This window comes from Alosa pseudoharengus, unplaced genomic scaffold, assembly GCF_046254945.1.
Source record: "Alosa pseudoharengus isolate Yale_2024_CS ecotype anadromous, Long Island Sound unplaced genomic scaffold, YU_APseudo_1.1 YU_APseudo_1.1_scf_23, whole genome shotgun sequence".
NCBI classification, from domain to species: Eukaryota; Metazoa; Chordata; class Actinopteri; order Clupeiformes; family Clupeidae; genus Alosa; species Alosa pseudoharengus.
The window spans coordinates 10,328,351-10,350,950 of record NW_027468685.1 but is presented as its reverse complement, the minus strand read 5'-3'; the positions used below and the strand labels follow the sequence as shown (position 1 = coordinate 10,350,950).

Sequence of the window (22,600 nt, the reverse complement as noted above, 5' to 3'; positions counted from 1 at the left end):
ATCTCATACTAAAGGCCTGCATGACTTCTGATATATTTAACATCTTAACTGTGATCTCCAGACAATATATAAGAGGTGTTTGGTCTGGAATGTATGTTTACGTTAGAAATGTCGAGAAAACTCAAACCATGGTTGGGTACCCAACTCCTGGGTGCTCCAGGTATGATCAGGTCTTTCTCTATACTACCATCTAGTGATTAAAGCAAGACACGGGATCTTGTTTATTTTTTTAAGTTCGATCTAATGTAACTCATAATATTGGAAACAAAAAGTGGACATTATATTTATCCTGGTCTCTTTCCAGCTAATCAGTCGTAGAAATGTGTCAGTTTGTTAAATGTAAGTTTTCTTTTATGTTTTATGAAATGTAAATTCAACGATAGGGCACCTCCGATTGTGGTCGCTAGAGGGAACACTATGATCGTGGGAAAAGTGCGCTATCCACATTCTTACATTCTTTAGACATTTGTATTAATACAAAAGAATCCTTGAATTGTCTATACAGAGACAAGGATAACGAAGCACTGCAAAGTGTTTAACAGGGCATCCGAAGGTCACGGAAAGAACAGCACAAAAAACCCAGAAAGGTCTGCACGTGCCAGCTCAAGGACAGTGGGCATTGTGCCACTGAAGAGAGACACATGGTGACAACAATTAATATGGATGTGAGTCAGTTTGAGGTTAGTATGAACTTCCTGTGGACCTACGTTAAGCTGCACATGTTCATTGCTGCTGATCATTCACTTCACTTAAGCCTGTACTAATTTTATTTGGGGAGGTAGGTTCAAGTCTGATTAGACCGATCACTTGCACTTGGCGAGAAGCCTCGATTTTTCTTGTGTCAGTAGGCTAATATGTGAAATTCTGACGATTCACATTTCCCTTTACAAGCGTGGGTCTGTTAAGACCAAAACCATCTTAAGAGTATACGTGCAATCAGATAATAGTGTAATACTTCGATTTCATTTCCATTTCACTTCATTGTCTATAGTTCGGTGTCCCCTTCAGCGCTAATGTTGACAAGGGGAAGTTGTGAGGGGAGGGCCGATGTTGCGCGCAGAATTCAACCCTTCCGGGCATAGCAAGTAGGCTACGGTCGCTTCCCACACGTCAGAAACGAAACTCTGTCGCTTTCCCCGGCCGTCTCAAGCGCTGGTCTTCACTGGAGCCGGTCCCATTCGCTTGGAACGGTTAACAGGTGAGTTAGCCTACTGTGTTTGTGTGTGTGTGTGTGTGTGTGCGCGCGAGAGAGAGCGAGAGGGAGAGAGAGTGTGTGTATGTATGTGTGTGTGTGTGTGAGAGAGTGAGAGAGGGATACTTGTGCAATAGAGAGATACAGCAAGAGTGTTTCATGTTTTGGAGATCCCTGTTATACTGTCAGGGATTACTGATCTTGCTAATACATCTCTTAGAGTAAATGTGGCTGGCATGCTTGAATTAGGATGTAATTAACACACGAGATTTTAAGGTCATATTTTATATGCTGCCACCAGAAACAGGTGTTTTTGAAAGACCCAGTTTGCTCAGTATGTCAGGCCATACATGTTTGATGTGGTTTGGGGGACTTAGTCTCTCTCTCTCTCTCTCTCTCTCTCTCTCTCTCTCTCTCTCTCTCTCTCTCTCTCTTTCTCTTTCTCTCTCTCTCTCGCTGTGTCTCTGTATGTGTGTGTGTGTGTTCGTGTGTGTGTAATACAGTGGTTTTATTTCGTACTGAACTGTTATACGTGCTGGTCTTGCGTATATGTATTTCATGTGTATGAGTGTATGGGTACTCTCGCTTGTGTGTATGCATGTACATATGGTTGTAATCCTTGTTGTCATATACATTTGTGAGCTATACCGACTAGATGAAGTATAGAATGAAAAAAGATTATGTGGGGGAGAGAGTAATGACAGTCTGTGTGTGGCACTTCCATTTTCTTCACAAGGTCACTTCCTGGCTTTACCCCTATTGAGGAGGAAGTGGGTGCGGTGAGTGTGGGTTGTGTGTGTTTATGGTACACATGAGAGAGAATTGGCATTTTTTAGTTATCGAGTGTTGAATAGTTTAGTCTCATTGGTATAGTTGGTGTATAGACGATATACTGATGTTATTCAATACCCTAAGCACATTGAGCCATAGTGTGGTGTCTCTTCTGTAACAAGTTATGTCAGAAAATGGTGAGTGGTTGAAGATGCTGTTAACACTTGTTTAGACAGAGAGGTGCAAAGTTGTCAGATGACTTGGCATTCATATGTCCTGAAAGTGCTTGGCCTTGGCGACTGCTACTGCTGATATTCGCTGTATTCATGGCAACTTTATTTGTTATCTATTTGACCGAACCTTTACTGTGTTATAAGGCCTCCTCAAAGAATGCAACAACTCCTATTCATGCTGAAATAATGTACTTCATGAAAGAAGTACTGAGAACACAAGTTCATAGCAGCGTAATGTGTCTTGATGTGTAAACCAAAACTCAGATCAGTCACAGTAACATACACCAATGATTAATGTAGCAGTTGTAGTTTAGAGAAACATGAAGTGAGCATAAAGTCCTGCATATCCATGTTTGCAAACATCTACAAAGCCCAAAGAATATGACCAACTGTGCTTACTCGGTCTGAGTCAAGTTTTCTCACTTTATAAACGGTTTTGCTTAATTTGGTTTAACCTGATTTGAGAGGAGACAGACATTTACACTGTAGCCTATCACACTTTCTGCAGGATAGAACAAATGCACCAGTTAACTGCTATAGGATTTCATTCATGCATGCTCAGTGTGCAACATTGTGCAACTTCATACTCTCGCGTTTAAGAGAAGTCAGGAAAGAACTCAACAGTACGCTAATGAGTATCAGTCATTCAATCAGGGCTCCAGATTGTGGTCACATTGGTGCAGGTCTATCTCTGTGTGTGTGTGTGTGTGTGTGTGTGTGTGTGTCTAGTGTTATGTTTTCTCCTCACCCACTTTCTGCCCCAGGGGCAGAGGAGGCAAAGCAGGCGATTGCCTTGGGTGCCAAGCTGAAAGGGCAGTAAGTCACGCTTGTTCACAGTGACTCTATCAGAACACTTATGACCCTCTTGGTTTTAAGATGCATCTTGGATGATCAAATCATATTGTGGACAGCTGAGACACCTCAGCATTTTTATGGCTGTGTCCAAAGTGTACAGCCAGATACATTGCTGATTACTTGTGTTGATTTCATTAGTGCCTACATCACTTCCACTACTGTAGTAGTCTCCTCATCAGGGACGCAACACAGTTGCATTTACACTGCAAAATAATTATTGTTGAATGGGTCACAAACCATCTCGACAAGTTGTTAACATGATTACAAATACACAAAGAATGACACAAATAATATATGTCATATGTACTGGGCTGACAGTTTAGCCATGCTGTGGATTAAGAATTTCATAAATAGGCCTATTGGTGGATGTGAACTGTGCTGGCATTGTTCTCTCCAAATCAAAGCAAATAAAAGCTGTTGTCAAAGCTAACAGATCAAGTACAACTTATGTTTTTTTGTCGGAATGAGATTTGCTTAAGTTGCTTAATACATCCCAATAAGAAGCCCACTATTTTGTATAGGGTGTCCACCACATACAGTACACACAATTGTATTATTACAATTAACATGTAGGGCGGAATTGATTATTTCTAGCAGGTCTAGTTCATTTTCCACCATTTGCTCTGCTCATGATGTATGCACTACCGTAATTTCCCAACTATTAGCCGCGGCTTATACATTGATTTTGCAAAATTTCTTCAGCTATGAGGTTAATACACGGGGGCAGATAATATAGTATTACCGGTAATATAGTTTTGTTTCTTTTAACTTACATAAAACACTGTCCTGCGGCTTATACACAATGCAGCTAATACAGGAAATTACTGTAACATGCACATCACTACACCAAGTATAGTGTGCACTTTAGTCTGTAATAAAGCTGCTCTTGACCGGAGAGCCTTTGCAGATCTGTAGACCTCTGGGAGGCTCTAGACTTCCTAGAAATGACACCCTTTCTGCAAAGACCTTGCGCTGTCCCTGATTGGTTCTGACCCTGATACTTTCCTCTGGAAGCAGACTGGCATCGCATTCTAATTTAGCACAAGTGTGAGGTTAACACTCTAACTTAACGGTCTAATTGAAAAACTGTAAAAACGTAGGCAGATTTTCTTTTGTAATTTAAGACATACTTTTAAAGAAAAAACTCTTATTCCTATTCTTCCCGTTCTCTCTTTTTCTCTCCTTTCACCCCTTTCTCTCTTGACCTTACTCCCCGTTACTCTCTCTTGACCTTACTCCCCGTTACTCTCTCTTGACCTTACTCCCCGTTACTCTCTCTTGACCTTACTCCCCGTTACTCTCTCTTGACCTTACTCCCCGTTACTCTCTCTTGACCTTACTCCCCGTTACTCTCTCTTGACCTTACTCCCCGTTACTCTCACTCTCTTGACCTTACTCCCCGTTACTCTCTCTTGACCTTACTCCCCGTTACTCTCACTCTCTTGACCTTACTCCCCGTTACTCTCACTCTCTTGACCTTACTCCCCGTTACTCTCACTCTCTGAAGAGGAAATTGACATCATTTGTTGAAAGGAAGTTTCTGCCTCAGACACCTAACTTCCTATTCCCAAGATGTGTTTTCCCATTGTTCTCTCTCTGTCTCTCTCTCTCTCTCTCTCTCTCTCTCTCTCACTTACTCACTCACTCACTCACACACACACACACACACACACACACATACACACACACACACACACACACACACACACACACACACATACACTCTCTCTCTCTCTGTTCTCCACTTATCGCTCTATCTCTTGGTATCTTGGTAGGTAAAGGATGACCAATGTACATAACTGTGTACGCACACGATTTTGACATTGCACAATGATCAGAATTACAACTTAAGGGGAGAGTGAACGTATGAATGTAGTTTGTGAGTGGTGAGTGAAGATTTACAGCAATGAGCACCGGGTCACCTGCACTTTGTGTAGCTGATAATTTAGATCACCCCCGCCTCTTTGACATTCATCTATCCCCTCAACATTTACCCTTTACAGCACAAAGCCTGTCCAAGCACTGCGTTTTTTATCATTAGACTATAAAGTGCTACATTGCCAGTTAAAATGAATGTGGGGCAGTAAACAGAAAAGGATTGTAGTCACCTAGTTTACTGAAAAGGCAATCTCAAATTTGCTCACCTAGACTTTTAAATCTTTACACTTACCCCCCTATTATGTTTCCACATACTTTGACTTGCTTGACATCTTTTGAAAGCAGAGGCCTTGTAGATTATTTTGATACCAATAGATTGAGTGTGGGATGAACTGTCAGAGAGTGGCAAAGGGTAGATTGATAGTTTTTTAGATGATAGTTTAGGCAGTTTTGTACATCTCTGGAAATGACCACATTCTGCCCTCTTGGTCATTTATTTTGTCTTGGAAACACAACTGAGGCCCACTACCAGGTCTTGTGAATCTGTATCTCAAAGTAGATCAATATAGAATAAAATATGAGTACTTTAGACATTATTTGCCAAGGTATGCTCATGCGTTTTGTAAAATTCCCTATGGAAACTCCCCAGGACTTTTGGTTACCCAAAATGCATACTGACGATAAAAGGCTTACTATGTGGAAACCTTTTGGTGTAGAAGCATAATCATGGTATCAAATGAAAGGTAACACTTTGAGGTTTCTTGTAGACTATTTGGGAATGTATTTCAGGGGTTCTGATATAGAATGACTACACAACATATGGAATGATTACACAAAAGTCTCTATTTTTGCATTTTCCTTGTTGGTTCAATGGATGTGAATAAAATGGGACTATACATATGCACAACTGATATTGGATAAAACAACATGAATGTTCAATTTCTAGGGATTCCTGTAAATATTTCAATACCCAATATGCTGCATCTACTTATTGCTATGGGATATACACTGCAACTAGAAAGTAGGGAAGAACCAAAGGCGGAGAAGGGGGAGGAGGGCATTTTTGATCAAATTTAATTGAGACATAGTAAGATTAATCTGAAAATCTAAAGCGCTATACAGAATATACATGAAAAAGGTTGTCATATATGGATTCCCAAGAGTCCAAGCTTTCAAATTGTGTATAATATTACTATGCTACATAGCAATATGGTGCATACAATTGATTTAGAATGCTGGGGGGAGGTGGGGGGCACTAATTTTTCCGCATGCGGGACACCCGCAGTGTATCAATAATTTTGTCAGGACTTTATTAGGACATTATAGCACTGATCACTATTTTAAATATAGTGTAATTTAAATATTTAACCAAAGACATTAGTTGGGTTACAGTTGTGTTCATCTCTTCCTGTGCCCATAGAGAAAGGGAGGTATATTCCAATGTATACGTATATGAAGCGGACCTAACAAATCACAGTTTAAACAATGAATAAAACAATGAAAAAATCTTTGAATATTAAAATATCTATTTTGATTACATATGACAAGAATTTCCATATATAGAGATGTTCAGTTATCGTTTGTTACACAGTTTTGACCGCAACATATTCTTTCTATCAAAATATTTGTGGACAAAATTGTTTTGCTTATAGCTGAAACTCTAAAACAAATAAAACACTCACTAGAATAAAACACTCACAATCAGTGGCAGTATTTTATGAGCATGATACCATGTAAGGCAGCAGAATTGAGTAGAACGATTTTTCCAACAGAATGGGATATATTGCAAATATTTAGGAGCTCTAATGGAGCAGTGAGAAACAAACTGTCTTGCTTGTATCGATATTTCTGGCTTTGTCAAGCTATTTGTTTCTCAACAGAAGCCACGAAACGTTGACAAATTAATTCACCTTTTTTTTTTTTGTTAAGGGGCGTTGTTAGGCACGACACGAAAGTGGAGCTGTTGTAGCTGTTTAGCTGTTGTAAAATCAGTGTAACCTATGGACTCGAGTGGCTTATTGCTTTTCTAAAACGGTTACTATTATCTGACAAGATTTCATAAAATAAAGGCACAGCAACGAGAAATGTAACGATTTATTGTAAGGGATAATGTATAGAACGCCGGACATTATATTACAGGGTGAACTGGACCCCCCCCCCCCCCCCCTACACACACACACACCTCTTCAGCTACAGCGCCCGGGGAGCAGTTTGGAGTTAGGTGTCTTGCTTAAGGGCACTTCAGCCGTGGATGTTAAGGGAGGGGAAAACAATGTCGCGTTCACCCACCTTTTTCCCTACAATACTGATATAGGCAGATTAGGTCTTTAGAAAATGTTCCTCTTTCTTGCTATAAAGCTCTTTCCCCTACTGTGAGGGGGATAGAAATTGTAAAGAATAGTAAATTGACATCCAAATACATAATATTATACCTGGCGCTAATTCCCAAGTTAATTTCTTCCTTGTTATTTTGATTCCTTGTTTAAACTTTTAGACATTTCCAATCACAAAATAGTAGTCTTTGGCAGGACTGTATAAATGAAGGAAAAATGTTTGGCGAGTTGAGCGCAGATGTGCGAGACTGTGTGAGCAAGAGGATGTTAGTGTGTCGGCTCTCTCAGTATCCTATCACTTCAGAGCCACACACACTTCTTTTCCTGTTGGCAGTTTCCTGGTAAAGGATGGAAAATGAGAAAGGATGGAGAGAGAGAGAGCGAGAGAGAGAGAGAGAGAGAGAGAGAGAGTATTGAAGAGTGTGTGAACTGCCAGACAACTAAGGTGGAGACAGCACACTTCCAACACTTCCTTCATGAATGTATCACATACAAAACAACCTAGCAACTATTTAGGCAAAATTCTTGAGGAGAGAGTCAATGGACTGTGATGACCAGTCCGAAAACAGATAAGGTTTTTTTTATGGAAATTAGCTTTAACTATTGACACATTTCATCAAATTGGTTTGTCAAATAGGAAGGAAAGCCTGTGTGTGTGTGTGTGTGTGTGTGTGTGTGTGTGTGTGTGTGTGTGTGTGTGTGTGTGTGTGTGTGTGTGTGTGTGTGTGTGTGTGTGTGTGTGTGTGTGTGTGTGTGTGTGTGTGTGTGTGTGTGTGTGTGTGAATGTGTGTTTGTGTGATTGTGTTTGTGTGTATGTGGGTGGGTGTGTTTGTGATAGCATGTTTGGAAGCTGGAGCTGCTGTATTCTGTGTCCTGTGTTGCTTTCCTCCTGGGAGTTCCTTATCTATGGAAGATTGGGTAGGAAAAGGGCGGGCCCTACAGTCTCAGCTCTTGTGTGTGGAAGTGCTTTATAGCTTGTTTGTGCATTCGTGTATGTATTCTCTCTCTTAGTTGTCACACTGCTGTGGTTTGACAGAGAGGAAGTCTAAACTGGTAAATAGACTCATCACTCTTTATTTTCATCTACAACCACTGAAAAGTCTCCACATACACACAGACACACAGACAGACACACACACACACACACACACACACACACACACACACACACACACACACACACACACACACACAATGTTTAGTTCAAGATATGATCGTTTTAATGACACTGTTGGATTGATTGAGCTATTGTATTCACTTTTCACAGTTATTTGCAAAACAATAGCATTAATATTGTTGCAATCAGGGAGATGCTTTTCGTAGCACATTTAAACTGTCACAAGTGTGTGTTCAAAAGTAGCCTGGGAAACTTCCTCATTGAAGATCTTGAAAGTTGTGCTGCTGTCCGTCAGTAGTTTGGCCTTCAGTCCAAAGGCCTTTGGTAAGCTGCTTCTGCTTGACCATAAGTCAGTGAACCTCCCACGTGAAGTGAAGAAGTTTCAGCATGTTATTTAAGATGAACAAGAAAACACTTCTTTCCTGAGTGTGTGTGTGTGTGTGTGTGTGTGTGTGACAGACAAGAGAGGGTTTTGAGTGTGTGTTTATAGTTTCCCCTTTTGTTTTATAAGGGGTTCACTGTCAACCAGAGAAAAAAACAAAGTGGTGGACAGAAGTAGGAGAGAGAGAGAGAACCAGTTAGAGATAAGATTATACTGAAGGGGAGACATGTACATATACATCAATGTGTATGCCTGAGTGTGTTTGTTTGTCTTTCTTTCTCTCTCTCTCTTTCTCTCTCTCTCTCTCTGTATGTGTGTGTATACAGTATGTGTGTGTGTGTGTCTCTGTGTGTGTGTGTGTGTGTGTGTGTGGGGGGGGGAGTTGGTCAGCACAATGCAGCTGGACTGTGTCCTCGCCTAACAGGAAAAGAGGGGGGAGTCTTTTCAGGGGTGGACAGGAAGCTGGCAGAGCTGATTTCCTGTAGCTGTGCTGATGCAGGGAGAGATAGAGACTGGACAACAGAGAGCGGGAAATGCGTGGTGTATTTCTCTCTCTCTCTCTCTCTCTCTCTCTCTCTCTCGCTCTCTCTCTGGTGTCTCCTGTGTGTGTGTGTGTGGGGGGGGGGTGAGTGGGAGGTGGTGTCCGCGGTTGTTTATGTGGTTTGATACAATGATACAAATGGTGTTTTGGGGTCATTTGCAGAACTAGAATTATGGCTGACCCAAAATGCAATATTGTAATACTGTTTATGCAGACAAACTTGCAGCTACATACAGTAGTCTGACTGGAATTCAGTGGGAATGACATTGAAATGCATCAGTTTGTGTGGTACGGGAGACAGGAAGAGACAGAAATCAATAATAATAACGGCTTGAAACGAAATATAAAGGTCAGGGTGCTCAAAAAGTGAAACTAAGAGTGGGCTCATTTGTACTCTATTGGACTCAGCAAAGATCACGAGGAGACAGTTATGGCCGATGTCATGTGAGTTCAAGTATAAGAACAGCTCCTTAAAAAATGCTACATCATTTCCTTTCAACACTCTAGACTAGACTCTTGATGCTAGACTTGTCTGTGTCTGTACGTGCAGATATTATTAGAGAGATGAGACATTATGTTAAAAGGGTCTCCTGGAACCCAAATAGATAAATCCCCACCCCAGGGCAAAAGCAATGCTTCATAAACTGTCACATTAATGATAATTGGTCAGAATGCAGATTTAAAAATATTGCATCAGTGCTGGCATCATTCAATAGTCCTGTGTAAACACCAGTTACTTAAGTTTTGGAGGTTCAGAGTCAGAGTGTGTTGATTTCCTAATGACTTCCTAATGTTATGATTTAAAGGTTGTATCAGCGATTTCAGACCCAAAAAAGGCCCAAACATAAATGAACACATTCATCTAATCTTTCCTAACGATCCGCTAGCTGCCTGCCCCATAAGCAGGCTGTCAAAAACGTGTCTCTGTAGGCAGCCTAGGCTCCGAGATCTGTACACAAAAACAATAGCTACCAACAAGTGTTGGCAACCACTCAAAGGCAAAATAAAGTGTTCCAACCAAAAACCGACGAGATGCGCGATTAGGAGAGTTTCAATTGTACGGGAGGGAGGGGGAGGGAGGGAGTAGCGAGCTAGCTCTCTGTTTTTCGCTGATACAACCTTTAATAATGTAAGTGAATCTCAATGTATCACCGATTTAAATCATAGAATTGAATCATAATACTTGCAGTATCAGAAAATATATACAATCTCATACAGACTATCCATAATAATGTATCATTGGCCAAAATATTGTGAAAGTATTGCATACATGTAAACCCCTTTCGGATATCCACATGTATAACCTCCTGGAGAAATCTGTACAATCTGCTGTGTACATAATGGATAAATTGGATAAAATGGATACATATTTTATTTGTTGTCAGTAGATGGTGTGTGTGTGTGTGGGGTGGGGGAATAGGGCATCACTGCTGACAGTGTGTATGAGTTCTGCTCCAAAGCTGCCCATGAAACACAAGCATTCAGAACATTCAGCACACAAACACACTCATGTCCAGATGCTCAGTTGTTCTTGGTGTGTGTTCATGCATCACCATTCTCAAAACGAAAAGCACACAATGCAATATGAAACAAGATTCTGTTCCATAAGATTTTCATATACACCACACTGTTAGAATTAGGAGAGCCTCAAGTCACCCTAGGACTTCTCCAGGAGCATTTCCCTTTTAGGGGATTCCTTGAGGAACTTAAAGCAATACAGTAGGACATTTATGTTGCAGAAGACTTACAGAAGTGCAGACTTACTTCACGCTTTTAATCCATAAAAGTTTAAGTATTGTAGCATACTTTATGTATGGTAGCATCATCACTGTGGCTAATAGCACTCCTAGTGTAAATGCAATGTGTGGTGGGAAATTTATGTTGCAGAAGACTTACAGAAGTGCAGACTTCACGCTTTTAATCCATAAAAGTTTACATGTATGGTAGCATCATCACTGTGGCTAATAGCACTCCTAGTGTAAATGCAATGTGTGGTGGGAAAGTGTGGTGGTGGAGCCTGGTGCTAGACTAGTGGTCAACATAACTGTAAACTCGTCTTTCACACCCAGTGTCCTTTGTAGCTTCTCAGTCCATCTTTTTGTTTAGTCAGAGTACATGATTATACGCAAGAGATTCACCCGTGCTCGGTGGTCAATATTGCACAGAGTCAGGTGTGACATATATGTCCAGTTATTCTAGGTGTTATCAACAGCTGGCGGTCCACCAAAATTGGAAGTTGTCTGTTAGGTTTGTTTGTTCAGTGAATTTAGGAACAATGTTGAGCCATAGCCTGTTGTTTCACTAATACCTTCCTCTTCTAGCTGTTAACTTCTGTTTCTTTACTTCATTAATGATCTTTCTTTCTGTTTTCCAAAACGTGGGTGATGTGTACTACACTTTATGAGTGATGGCTGCCTTCTAGTGTTTGAACATGGTATGACACAATTTGTTTCAGGGTGTGAGGAAGACGGTCTCCTGCCTTTGCGCTCCACCCAGTCATAGGAACACCTGTTGACAGTCTGGTGACAAACATCAACAAGTTGATGATAAAATGTATTTTAGTCAAAGCTGTTATGTTGTGTTTGCCTTTAACACAGTTGGTCATTGTCGAGGTGTGATGTTGTTGATTATCCTCAATGAACCTCCAAAAATAAATAAAGGTTGAATGAATGAATGGATGAATTTGATGAAGAAGAGCACTAATCTGAACATGATATGGGTATATATTATTTTCTAATGAAATGTGATTCCATGTGTGACTGTGTGTCTGAGAGATAGATAGAGAGAGAGAGAGAGAGAGAGAGAGAGAGAGAGAGAGAGAGAGAGAGAGAGAGAGAGAGAGAGAGAGAGAGAGAGAGAGAGAGAGAGAGAGAGAGAGAGAGAGAGAGAGAGAGAGAGAGAGAGAGAGAGAGAGATAAAGAAAGAATCAGGGAGATGGATAGACAGAAAGAGTTAGATTGAGAGTTTCCTTTTGACTGTAGGTCATTATAATCATTAATTAATACATCTCCATCTCCTTGTCTGTTTTGCTTTGTACATCGCTAACATTCTTGTAAATCCTCCATTTCATTGCCACAGCTTAATATCTCTGTTACAACATAATTCATACATGCCTGACCCTTATCCCCTCTCCCTTTCTATATTTCTCTCTCTTCAGCTGTGTCTCTGGCTCAGGACGTGGAAGGGCAGATGACCACAATAATTAAGGTTAGAATGCCATACACGGCCTCTTATGACCTTTAGTTTGATGCAACTTTCTTCAGGACTACCATAGTTTTTCATACCTTGACTCATGTGAACCAATTGTTGGAGAATATGTAGTCTTAGGCATAGGAAGTTCAGCATTCATGATGTCTGAATGACCAAACACTCATAGATAAATAGACACTCAGATACAGCGACAGAAACATACAGCTTTTACCAGCTTTAACTGTCTGGATTCCTGCATTGACTATTTTGTGTGTTTCCATAATAATGGGCTGTGCATACTGTATTGTGTGTTTCTATAGTAACAGGCTGTGCATACTGTATTGTGTGTTTCTATAGTAACGGGCTGTGCATACTGTATTGTGTGTTTCTATAGTAACGGGCTGTGCATACTGTATTGTGTGTTTCTATAGTAACGGGCTGTGCATACTGTATTGTGTGTTTCCATAGTAATGGGCTGTGCATACTGTAAGCAGCGGAAGGAAAAAGTAGTGGACCCATCACCATGTGACCCAAGCAGTGAAGGGGTGGGCTCCAAGCCCCATTACTCCCCCGATCCAACCCAGAACAAAGGGGCAGAGCTCATCCCCAACTTCAACAACTTCCCCATGGGCTCTACACAGCCCATCAGCCCTGGAACAGGTTTCCCCAGCAGCATGTGCCCGCAGCGCAGCACTGCCATCACAGGTGTGTGTTTGTGTGTGTGTGTGTGTGTGTGTGTGTGTGTGTGTGTATGTGTGTGTCTGTGTGTGTGTGTGTGTTTGTGTGTGTGTTGCACTTGGACCTATCAATTCTGCATACTGTGTGTGCAGGTCTTCACACTGTTCCTTAGCTTTTTTATGTGTGTGTGTGTGTGTGTGTGTCTGTGTCTGTGTCTGTGTGTCTGTGTGTGTGTGTGTCTGTGTCTGTGTGTCTGTGTGTGCAGGTGGGGGTGTGACTCTCTTCATAGCACTCTATGACTATGAAGCCCGAACCGAGGACGATCTCTCATTTCTCAAAGGAGAGAAATTCCATATTATTAACAACACGTGAGTTACTTTTAAGTAACGTTATTTCAGTATCTCAAACTAGTTCCACTAACATCACAGTGAGTGAGTTCAGTGTACCTATATATGCATCCCACCACTACTAAGTTGTGAATTTATAGATTTACAGCCATCATATCTGATGCATGATACTGCCTTGTCTACACATAACAAAACCTCCACAGAATATTTCTGGAACATTTCTTAGGGCCAGGGTGATCCTACCTAATAATAATAAAGATGTTTGTAGCAAAGTGGCCTGAATGTACATATCGGTATATGAACAGTACATTATAGTATAGTGTACACTCAGTTTCCAGTTTATAACAAAAATGAATGCCTTCATTAATACAACAGAGCTGCAATAAATCACCCTTCATAAGTGTTATAATGTGAAGCTTAGTAGTATTAAACAGTTCAAGAGAAGTAGCTTGCAAAATACTGAATATTGTAATCTTAATGAAGCTAGGATTTAGGGCAGGACTGATGTGTTAGATTGCATTAGTTTTAGCTCAGTGCTCCTAATAAACTGCCAAACACTGTGTGGTAATGGTTCATATTATATTTATATATTGTATACTATATTATATTTATATATTGTTTTGTGTTTCTTCCTCCAGCGAAGGTGACTGGTGGGAGGCCCGTTCTTTGGACACAGGGAATTCTGGGTACATTCCAAGCAACTATGTCGCTCCAGTGGACTCTATACAAGCAGAAGAGTAAGAAATGCCTACACAAACATTTAGCAACATACAAGTTCAAATTTTGAATTTGCCCAGCATAAAACCGAAATCTTAAAAAAGAAATCTTTTCTTTTTCTCAGAATAAAAATAGTATTTGGTATTAGTAGTTGGACTTTAATGTTTACTGTATGACACTTTTCTCAAATGGAGATTTTTTTATTTTTTGTTTATTGACATTTTTGTTTGTTGACATTTTTATGGATGCTTTCTTGTAGATGGTATTTTGGCAAGATGGGTCGTAAGGATGCAGAGCGCCAGTTGCTTAGTGCCAATAACCCAAGAGGAACTTTTCTCATACGTGAAAGTGAGACCACAAAAGGTAGGACTAAGGTCCTCTTTCCTCTACTCTAAACACTTTCAGGATTTTCAGGTTTTATTTTTGCCATGCTGGATAGGTATTACCAAAAGATTCAAACCGATTAGGGACCATACCATTACCTACCTCATTCACACACACACACACACACACACACACACACACACACACACACACAAACACACACACAGACACACATACACACATACACACACACACACACATACACACACACACACACACACACACACACACACACACACAGTTCAGGTTTGTTTCCAATCTCTCTTTCTGTCGCTCTCTCTCTCTCTCTCTCTCTCTCAGGAGCATACTCACTGTCCATCCGTGACTGGGACGATGGAAAGGGAGATCATGTCAAGCACTATAAGATTAGAAAACTGGACAATGGTGGATATTACATCACAACACGTACACAGTTTGACACAGTTCAGCAGCTTGTAGAGCATTATACAGGTGAGACCAACGCAGACATTCTCACACACACTACACACAGACTCACACACTATGCACAGACTCACACACTCGCACACACATACACACACACACACACACACACACACACACACACACTCTTATTTAAATGGAAGGCAAAGTGCAAAGTTTATCAACAAAGCAAAGTTCTCATGCATGAACTATAGCTATCATGTGTTATGTGGGAGCATTGAGCTAGTTCATCAATGCTTGCTGTAAAGATCTTGCCCATAGTGTTAAATTAGCAAATTGATTTTGGCTCGTTATTAAATTAGCTTAAGTATACTTTGCGCTTTGCCAATCATTCCAATTAGTGCCCATAGTCTTACAAAAACACATTTTCAAAATGCATGCACACAGATGAACTAGATCTACACAGACTATTCAGCACACACAACTACAGAGCGAGCCTGTGTACAGATGTCATTCTCATTGGCTTAAATGATGTTATGCCCCAAACACACCCATGACTGATTAAGAAACCTAGGAACGCCTTGTTGCGCCATGCGCCCGACGGTTGATAACAAAAACACTCCCAATGTGGACTGGACATCCTACTAAATTTGAATAAGCTTTTGACTAGTAACCATGAGCTTTAGACTGTCATAATAGTGCCCATATACTGTAAAGAGGTGTAGTACTTTCTATTTTTTGTAATGAAACACTTTTCTATGCAAAAATATAGGATGCAACAAAAAAGTGTATGGACTTTTCATTGCGCCAATAGTTTTACTGGTAGTTCATTGCATGAGTTACACAGTAGTTTTGGTATGAAAGCATTTGTTGTAGTCAAGGGAACATGAGCTTTCACACTTTTGTGAAGTGTTGTAGCACATTCTGCATAAAAGCTTAACTGTTGGGATGTTGGTAAAGCACACTTATGAACATTTCTGTCTGTCTTTATTATTTCTGTCTGAAACGTTATATTTCTTTTTTTACATGTGCTCAATAATTGACATGAGTACAAAGTTGTGTATGAAGTTTATGTTTATATCTGTTGTCTTTGTCTCTCAACCCTCTCACTCGTTCACTGCCGTTGTGTTCCACCAATTCCAACCGCTGCTCTCAGAACGAGCTGCAGGGCTTTGCTGTCGTCTGATGGGCAGCTGTAGGCGGGGCATGCCTAAGCTGGCTGACCTTTCAGTGAAGACTAAAGATGTATGGGAGATCCCACGCGAGTCACTCCAGCTTATGAAGAAGCTGGGGAATGGACAATTTGGAGAAGTGTGGATGGGTAGGAACCAGTCAGAGAGAGATGTGTTTCTGCTGGAACCACATTCCCAGAGACACATTCTTCTGGGGAGCACTAGTCTGTATGGAGGGAAAGAGACTCCAAAGACCTAAAGCCCTCAGTCCTGGATGTCAGACAGTGTTTAGAGACAAGCTCAAAGTGGTAGGCAGGCAGACTGAGGGCCTTAAGGAGTTGACGTTTCTTGCCTTCCTCATCACTGCATGTTTCTAACATTTCATTCCATACTTAACCCCTCTCCCATGTCTCCATCCCTTCCCTGGTCTCTCTCAGGTAGTAATGATGGTCTGTGTTATTACCTCACCACTCCCTGTCCTAACTCCACACCGCAGACTATGGGTTTAGGGCGAGATGCTTGGGAGATCCCCCGGGACACGCTGAAGCTCAATCGCAAATTGGGCGCGGGATGCTTTGGTGATGTTTGGATGGGTGAGAAATTCAGGCCCCGCCATCTCCACCTGCACTCAGCTGGAGCTCATGCCCAGCATTTACAGCTGTATTTAGTTCATTAGCTACACTAAATATCTCAGTCATAATCTTTTTTTTCTCTATTGTTACGGCCGCTTGCTTCAGTGTTAATTATCTACAGATGTGTTAGTTAATAGTATTATGAGCCTGTTAGGGGATAATAATTCGGAAATATTTTTATTGCTATTTCCAGCATTTTTGTCAGCATAATTCTCTCATCATTCCTTGAGGTATTTCCCAGTCTCTGAGTTTTTTCTGCACAAATTTGCATAATTTTGATTGCTGATTTCCCCCCCTTATTTTTGCATGAGCATGTGAGAAACATTTTAAAGATGTTGCCCTGTTTGCATGGCATGCATATAAGAACTCTAATCTCATATCTCCCATATCTCACTAACATAAATAATCATATCACTCTCATCATATATCATTTCTCTTACTTAGTTGCTAGCCATATGATAGAAGTGTTTAACAAGTATTTTTCTAACTATTCTTTTTAAAACATCCTTTTCCTGTTGTCATATTTGCGTGTATTTATATGTGTGCTTATGTGTGTTTGTGTATCGGTATGTGCGTGTACTTGTGTGTGTGTGTGTGTGCCGCATGCGTTTGTGATAGGTATGTGGAATGGCACGACGAAAGTGGCGGTAAAGACACTGAAGCCGGGCACCATGTCCCCTGAGGCCTTCCTGGACGAGGCTCAGATCATGAAGAGGCTCCGCCATGATAAGCTGGTGCAGCTCTATGCTGTGGTCTCTGAGGAGCCCATCTACATCATCACTGAATTTATGAGTCAAGGTAAACTCACTGTGTATTTACTTATGTGACACTCACTCACACATACATTGTAAATTCATCACACATAGATGGCCATGTAAGCAGACGTGTACACGTACACTTCTATTAAATAAGTGATTCACAGTTGTGAACTTGCAGTTTGTTTGTGTGGTGCTTTTAGGGAGTTTGCTTGATTTCCTGAAAGACGGAGAGGGCCGAAATCTGAAACTTCCTCAGCTGGTAGACATGGCAGCACAGGTATAGCCTTAGTTAGTCACCACCAACACAACATGTCTCGTATCTGAATGAAATTCTTTCACAAAATAAATCATGAAACAAAGTGCAAAAACTTGTTTGCTCTTTTTATTTTAAAAAAAACTTTGCAGGAGTTTGCAGGTATTTTGAGAATCTGTTTTAGCAAAGACATTGAGTGTGTGTAATGAGTGTGTGTTTGTGTGTTCAGATTGCAGCAGGCATGGCGTATATTGAGAGGATGAACTATATCCATAGAGACTTGCGTGCGGCCAACATCCTGGTTGGAGACAACCTAGTGTGTAAAATTGCAGATTTTGGACTGGCACGACTCATTGAGGACAATGAGTACACAGCCAGACAGGGTGAGATATATATATAGACCCTTTCATGGAATTTTTATTATCAGCATCATAGTTGGCCCCACAAGACTTTCTTTTTAACATTCCATATGTTATCTTAATGCAGAGGAAGTAGATTGGGGCCCAAATAGAATGTTCAAGCATTGTTTTTGTTTACCTTGTTGAAAGGGTCCATTTGGTTCTCACTTTATATTGATGCACATGGAAAATAAAGCAACACAAGTAAAAGTACAAGCACAAGTCCATAAAGTTAATAGGTTCATGATGATGTGAACTGTAAAGTTCAGAAACTCACAATAATGTGCCGACAGAATGTAGAACACACTTAATGGCAACCTTTGGAATGGCAACTTCTTTCAAGTTCTATTAGAACTCCATTTTGTGTACTCCAGTGGCTTAGGTTAGTACTGGACTTTCAGAGCCTGATTTTGGATGGCAAATGATTGTAGTCATTGGCTTCCCTGTTAAGGGAGTTAGTGGTCATGTGGTTGGTTGTAAGAGCCCAATTAAGACTATGGTACTGTGATGCAGGAGCAAAATTCCCCATCAAATGGACAGCACCAGAGGCAGCTCTCTTTGGGAAATTTACCATCAAATCCGATGTCTGGTCTTTTGGCATCTTGCTCACTGAGCTCATCACCAAGGGCCGTGTGCCATACCCAGGTGTGTATATGTTTATTCAAAGGGCTTTTAATCAGGCCTTTAATTGCTTTTAAAATAACACATGACATTAGGGAAATTGATTCTACATTTGCTTTTAAATGCTTAATTCCATACAGACATACAGTCAGAAAACAGTTCTAATCAATATTGATAGTGATAGTTGATAGTGTTAATATTGTGTTAATATTGTTGATAGTGTTAATATTGTGTGATAGTGATTTGTGCTGTGTTTTTTTGTTTGTTTAAATAGAATAAACACCCGTACCTCAACAATGTAGGATGTATATTATGTCTGTTTGGATGTGTGTACTTGCGTCCCTTTTGCATACCTGAATGCATACCTGCTTTTGTGTGTGTCTCTCTCTCTCTCTCTGTGTGTGTGTGTGTGTGTGTGTGTGTGTGTGTGTGTGTGTGTGTGTGTGTGTGTGTGTCTCTCTCTCTGTCTCTCTCTGTTTGTATGTGTGTGTGTGTGTGTGTGTGTCTCTCTCTCTCTCTCTCTCTCTCTCTCTCTGTTTGTATGTGTGTGTGTGTGTGTGTGTGTGTGTGTGTGTGTGTGTGTGTGTGTGTGTCTCTGTGTGTGTGTCTCTGTGTGTGTGTATGTGTGTGTGTGTGTGTGTGTGTGTGTGTGTGTGTGTGTGTGTCTCTGTGTGTGTGTTTGTGTGTGTGTGTGTGTGTGTGTGTGTGTGTCTGTGTGTGTGTCTGTGTGTGTGTGTGTGTGTGTGTGTGTGTCTGTGTGTCTGTGTGTGTCTCTCTGTGTGTGTGTGTGTGTGTGTGTAGGCATGAATAATAGGGAGGTGCTGGAGCAGGTGGACCGTGGCTACAGGATGCCCTCCCCCCCTGGCTGCCCCGCCTCACTGCACGAGCTGATGCTGCAGTGCTGGAAGAAGGACGCGGACGAGAGGCACACCTTCGAATACCTTCAGGGATTCCTAGAAGACTACTTCACTGCCACTGAGCCCCAGTACCAACCTGGGGAAGACCTGTGACCCACACACGCTTACATATAAAGACTCATACAAGCACAGCAAAACACAGACACAAAACAGGAACATCGATCTACTGTACTTACACAGAGCATGTTGACATACGTTCTATTTTACTGGATTGTATTCTCATAATGAATGCAAAACAATATCAACATAAAATTTAATACGTAACAGTTAAGTTGTATAGAATGTATGTTGCCACAGTCCTGGTAGATCATAGCGGTTCTGTGATTTCTTATACAAATAAATCTCATTTTACTCACAGTCTTTTCCCCTTCTGTATCTTCTCCAGTTACACTCAGATACGTGTACACATAAGGGCCTATCACATTGTACACGATATGTGCTGCGCTCGCCGCTAGGTTGCTCTTGGTTGTGGTAAACCCTCAAAGATTTTTGTTGTGCTTGCCGCCGGGCTCAGGGCAAAATATCTATGACTTACAGCGCGCTGCGGTCAAAGTTCAACATGATTGAACTTTGACCGCGGCACGCGCAAGAGCGGCAAAGCGGCAAAATGGTGCTTGCGCTGCACTTTGCTCAGCGCAGCGGCAGGCCAGCTCTTGCGCGCGCAAGCCATTGACAATAATGCATTTCATAGCGGATACTGTGTGTAATGTGATAGGCTCTTTATACACTGACTCACTCACAATTGTTTGTGTGTTCATAACAGTTTCCCCTCTAACAGCCTGTCATCTGAGTGACACTGTATTTTTTCTGTCTTGTGTGATGTCAAGATGCTGCTTGATGTCATTCTTTCAGTGTAGGTATATTGTTTGTGTAATTGTCTGCTGCTTGTGACATTAACATTTGATTGTTTAATTTCATTTTATGTTTATGAGTGATTTTAACTCTGGCTTTTCTCCATGTATAACTTAAGACAGGTCTGTTTTGTTTTGCATGTATGTGTATTGCTGATGTTTGAGCTTGCATGAGCAAGCTACACAACTGAGAGCATCTTCAGCGGTGTGTGACTGATTAGTAGTGTTTGTAAATCATGGTATACAGTCCATAAATCTAGGCCTTATATGTGTTTATGCCAACATGAAAACCATGAATTACCATGTCTGACCAAAAGAATTTATGTTTCTTTTTTATTATACCACTTTGAATAAAAGGCCTTTGAATTTGTATAGTGTACCCTTGTGTAATAGGATTGTGAAAAATGTTTTTTAATAGTAGTTTTAAAAGTTTCATTTAGAAAACTTGAAGGTTCTACCAAAAACCCACTTTTTGTAGAGATTTTTGTAGAAACTTTAATGCTTCAAAACTGCAGCAGTTAAGGTTCTAAGAAGAGCTTTAGAGCTTAAGATGTTTTTTTTTACGGTCAGAGACTACACTTTCATATGCCAATGAAAATAAAGCAAGTATTTCTCACCATTTCATTGTTTGGCCTGTATACCATGTCAATAACTTGGATCGTCCTCTTTTGATCAGCTTTATTGTCTTTAGATTAGAATAGATTAGATTCAACTTTATTGTAATTTAGCAGAGTACAGGTACAGAGCCAATGAAATGCAGTAAGTACTTTATGTAGCCTACCAAGGGTTCTATAGTCCCAGCATCATGGACATATTTTAGAAAAGGAGGTTTTACAAAAAGACTTAGGGCTGAGCTACACCAGGCACGTAACTGAAGCGTTCCGTTTGCGTTGCGTCTGCTGCAACAATTAGCTTCCATTATAATCAATGGAAGTAGCTACACCAGACGTGACAGTGGGGCGTACGTTCGAAAAAAATAGAACATTCATCTAAAATGGATTTTACGCGTCGCGAACGGAACGCTTTAGTTACGCGCCTGGTGTAGCTCATACCTAAATCATACTGTATGGGGTCATTTGGGTCAATCTACTTCTTTTTCCATAAAATTTGAAAAGGGTTTCATAGACATAATGCCCATTGCTGTTCCTTCTATTTGACTCTGCACTTTATGCAATGGAAAAGGGTGAAAGATATACAGGAAAAATTTGATTTGGAAACAAAGACTATACTCTCAGGATCTGACAACATGACTAAGTATTTTGACTGTCTTGGTTAACCATGAGACAAGACCTTCATTTTGGTGGCACTGGCATTTTGTATGAACAGACAGAGAAAAGGAACTGAATCTGGTCCTTTCATGCCTGGATAAGCTCATTAACTGATTTAGGGATGTAGTGCACGGTTGAATTTTCCCACAGTCAGCTGCCATTTTTTGTTGTCCATGTTTGAGACATAAACATTGTTTATCTTTGAGACATAAACTAATCATTTTGAGTGATTATAGGTCCTCATGCTATTGTATTGGATGCATTGTTTGTCATATAGTTTACACTGGCATATCAGTCCAGAGTAGGCTATTTATTGCTTTCACTGAGTGGTTTAAGTGTCAGTAAGCTATACTATATAGGTTGGTGATGAAATAGTTTGTTGCAGCTTTCTAATCTCTTTTTGAGCAGGGGAACCCTGCAAGGATTGAGCATTGAGAATAACGAAAAGATCCCCAACAGTAAGTAGATGTCAAGTATCACTCTTAAAATGGATGTGTTGTTCCTATCTGGACACAGAGTGTTATGTTTTCAACGCATGTTGTGTTATTTTCAACACATATTGTGTAACAAATAAAAAAAGGAAACACAAACTGTGTTGTCCCTATCTGGACATAGATGTGTTAAAAACAATGCAAGTTGTGTTGTTTTCAACACATTTGTTTTAAAAGTGCAGAGTTTAAGACTGTCTTGTATGTCTACACATGGAACAACAGGAAGGTCCTGATATGGCCT

General features: G+C 40.7%; 1 protein-coding gene and 1 long non-coding RNA gene across 4 annotated transcripts; one reads left to right on the top strand and one right to left on the bottom strand.

Annotated features, from left to right (window-relative positions):
• Positions 1–938: 938 nt before the first annotated feature.
• Positions 939–21,219, top strand: yrk (Yes-related kinase). 3 transcript variants are annotated; one of them, XM_076301388.1, is made up of 13 exons: positions 961–1,198; positions 12,460–12,509; positions 12,960–13,196; positions 13,435–13,537; positions 14,155–14,253; positions 14,493–14,596; positions 14,918–15,067; positions 16,155–16,319; positions 17,421–17,600; positions 17,761–17,837; positions 18,043–18,196; positions 18,725–18,856; positions 19,634–21,219. In XM_076301388.1, exons 3-13 carry the CDS (start codon positions 12,962–12,964, stop codon positions 19,840–19,842), a joined length of 1,608 nt encoding a protein of 535 aa, XP_076157503.1. In that variant the 5' UTR covers positions 961–1,198; positions 12,460–12,509; positions 12,960–12,961; the 3' UTR covers positions 19,843–21,219. The 3 variants fall into 3 exon arrangements, with proteins under 3 accessions (XP_076157504.1, XP_076157503.1, XP_076157505.1); XM_076301390.1 differs by lacking the exon at positions 16,155–16,319 and adding an exon at positions 16,608–16,763 and having other exon boundaries at positions 965–1,198; XM_076301389.1 differs by lacking the exon at positions 12,460–12,509 and having other exon boundaries at positions 939–1,198.
• LOC143140101 (uncharacterized) lies at positions 4,094–4,636 on the bottom strand. The gene is made up of 2 exons (XR_012990541.1): positions 4,529–4,636; positions 4,094–4,282 (listed from the first exon to the last, which is right to left on the bottom strand). It is a non-coding gene; the product is annotated as an uncharacterized LOC143140101 (long non-coding RNA).
• Positions 21,220–22,600: the final 1,381 nt, after the last annotated feature.

Bases quoted from the DNA above. Each gene is read 5' to 3' on its own strand.
- yrk (XM_076301389.1), top strand. From the start codon at position 12,962: ATGGGCTGTGCATACTGTAAGCAGCGGAAGGAAAAAGTAGTGGACCCA. The intron at 13,538-14,154 runs GTGAGTTACTTT...TTCTTCCTCCAG, and splicing joins TTCCATATTATTAACAACAC to CGAAGGTGACTGGTGGGAGG. The intron at 15,068-16,154 runs GTGAGACCAACG...CGCTGCTCTCAG, and splicing joins GCTTGTAGAGCATTATACAG to AACGAGCTGCAGGGCTTTGC.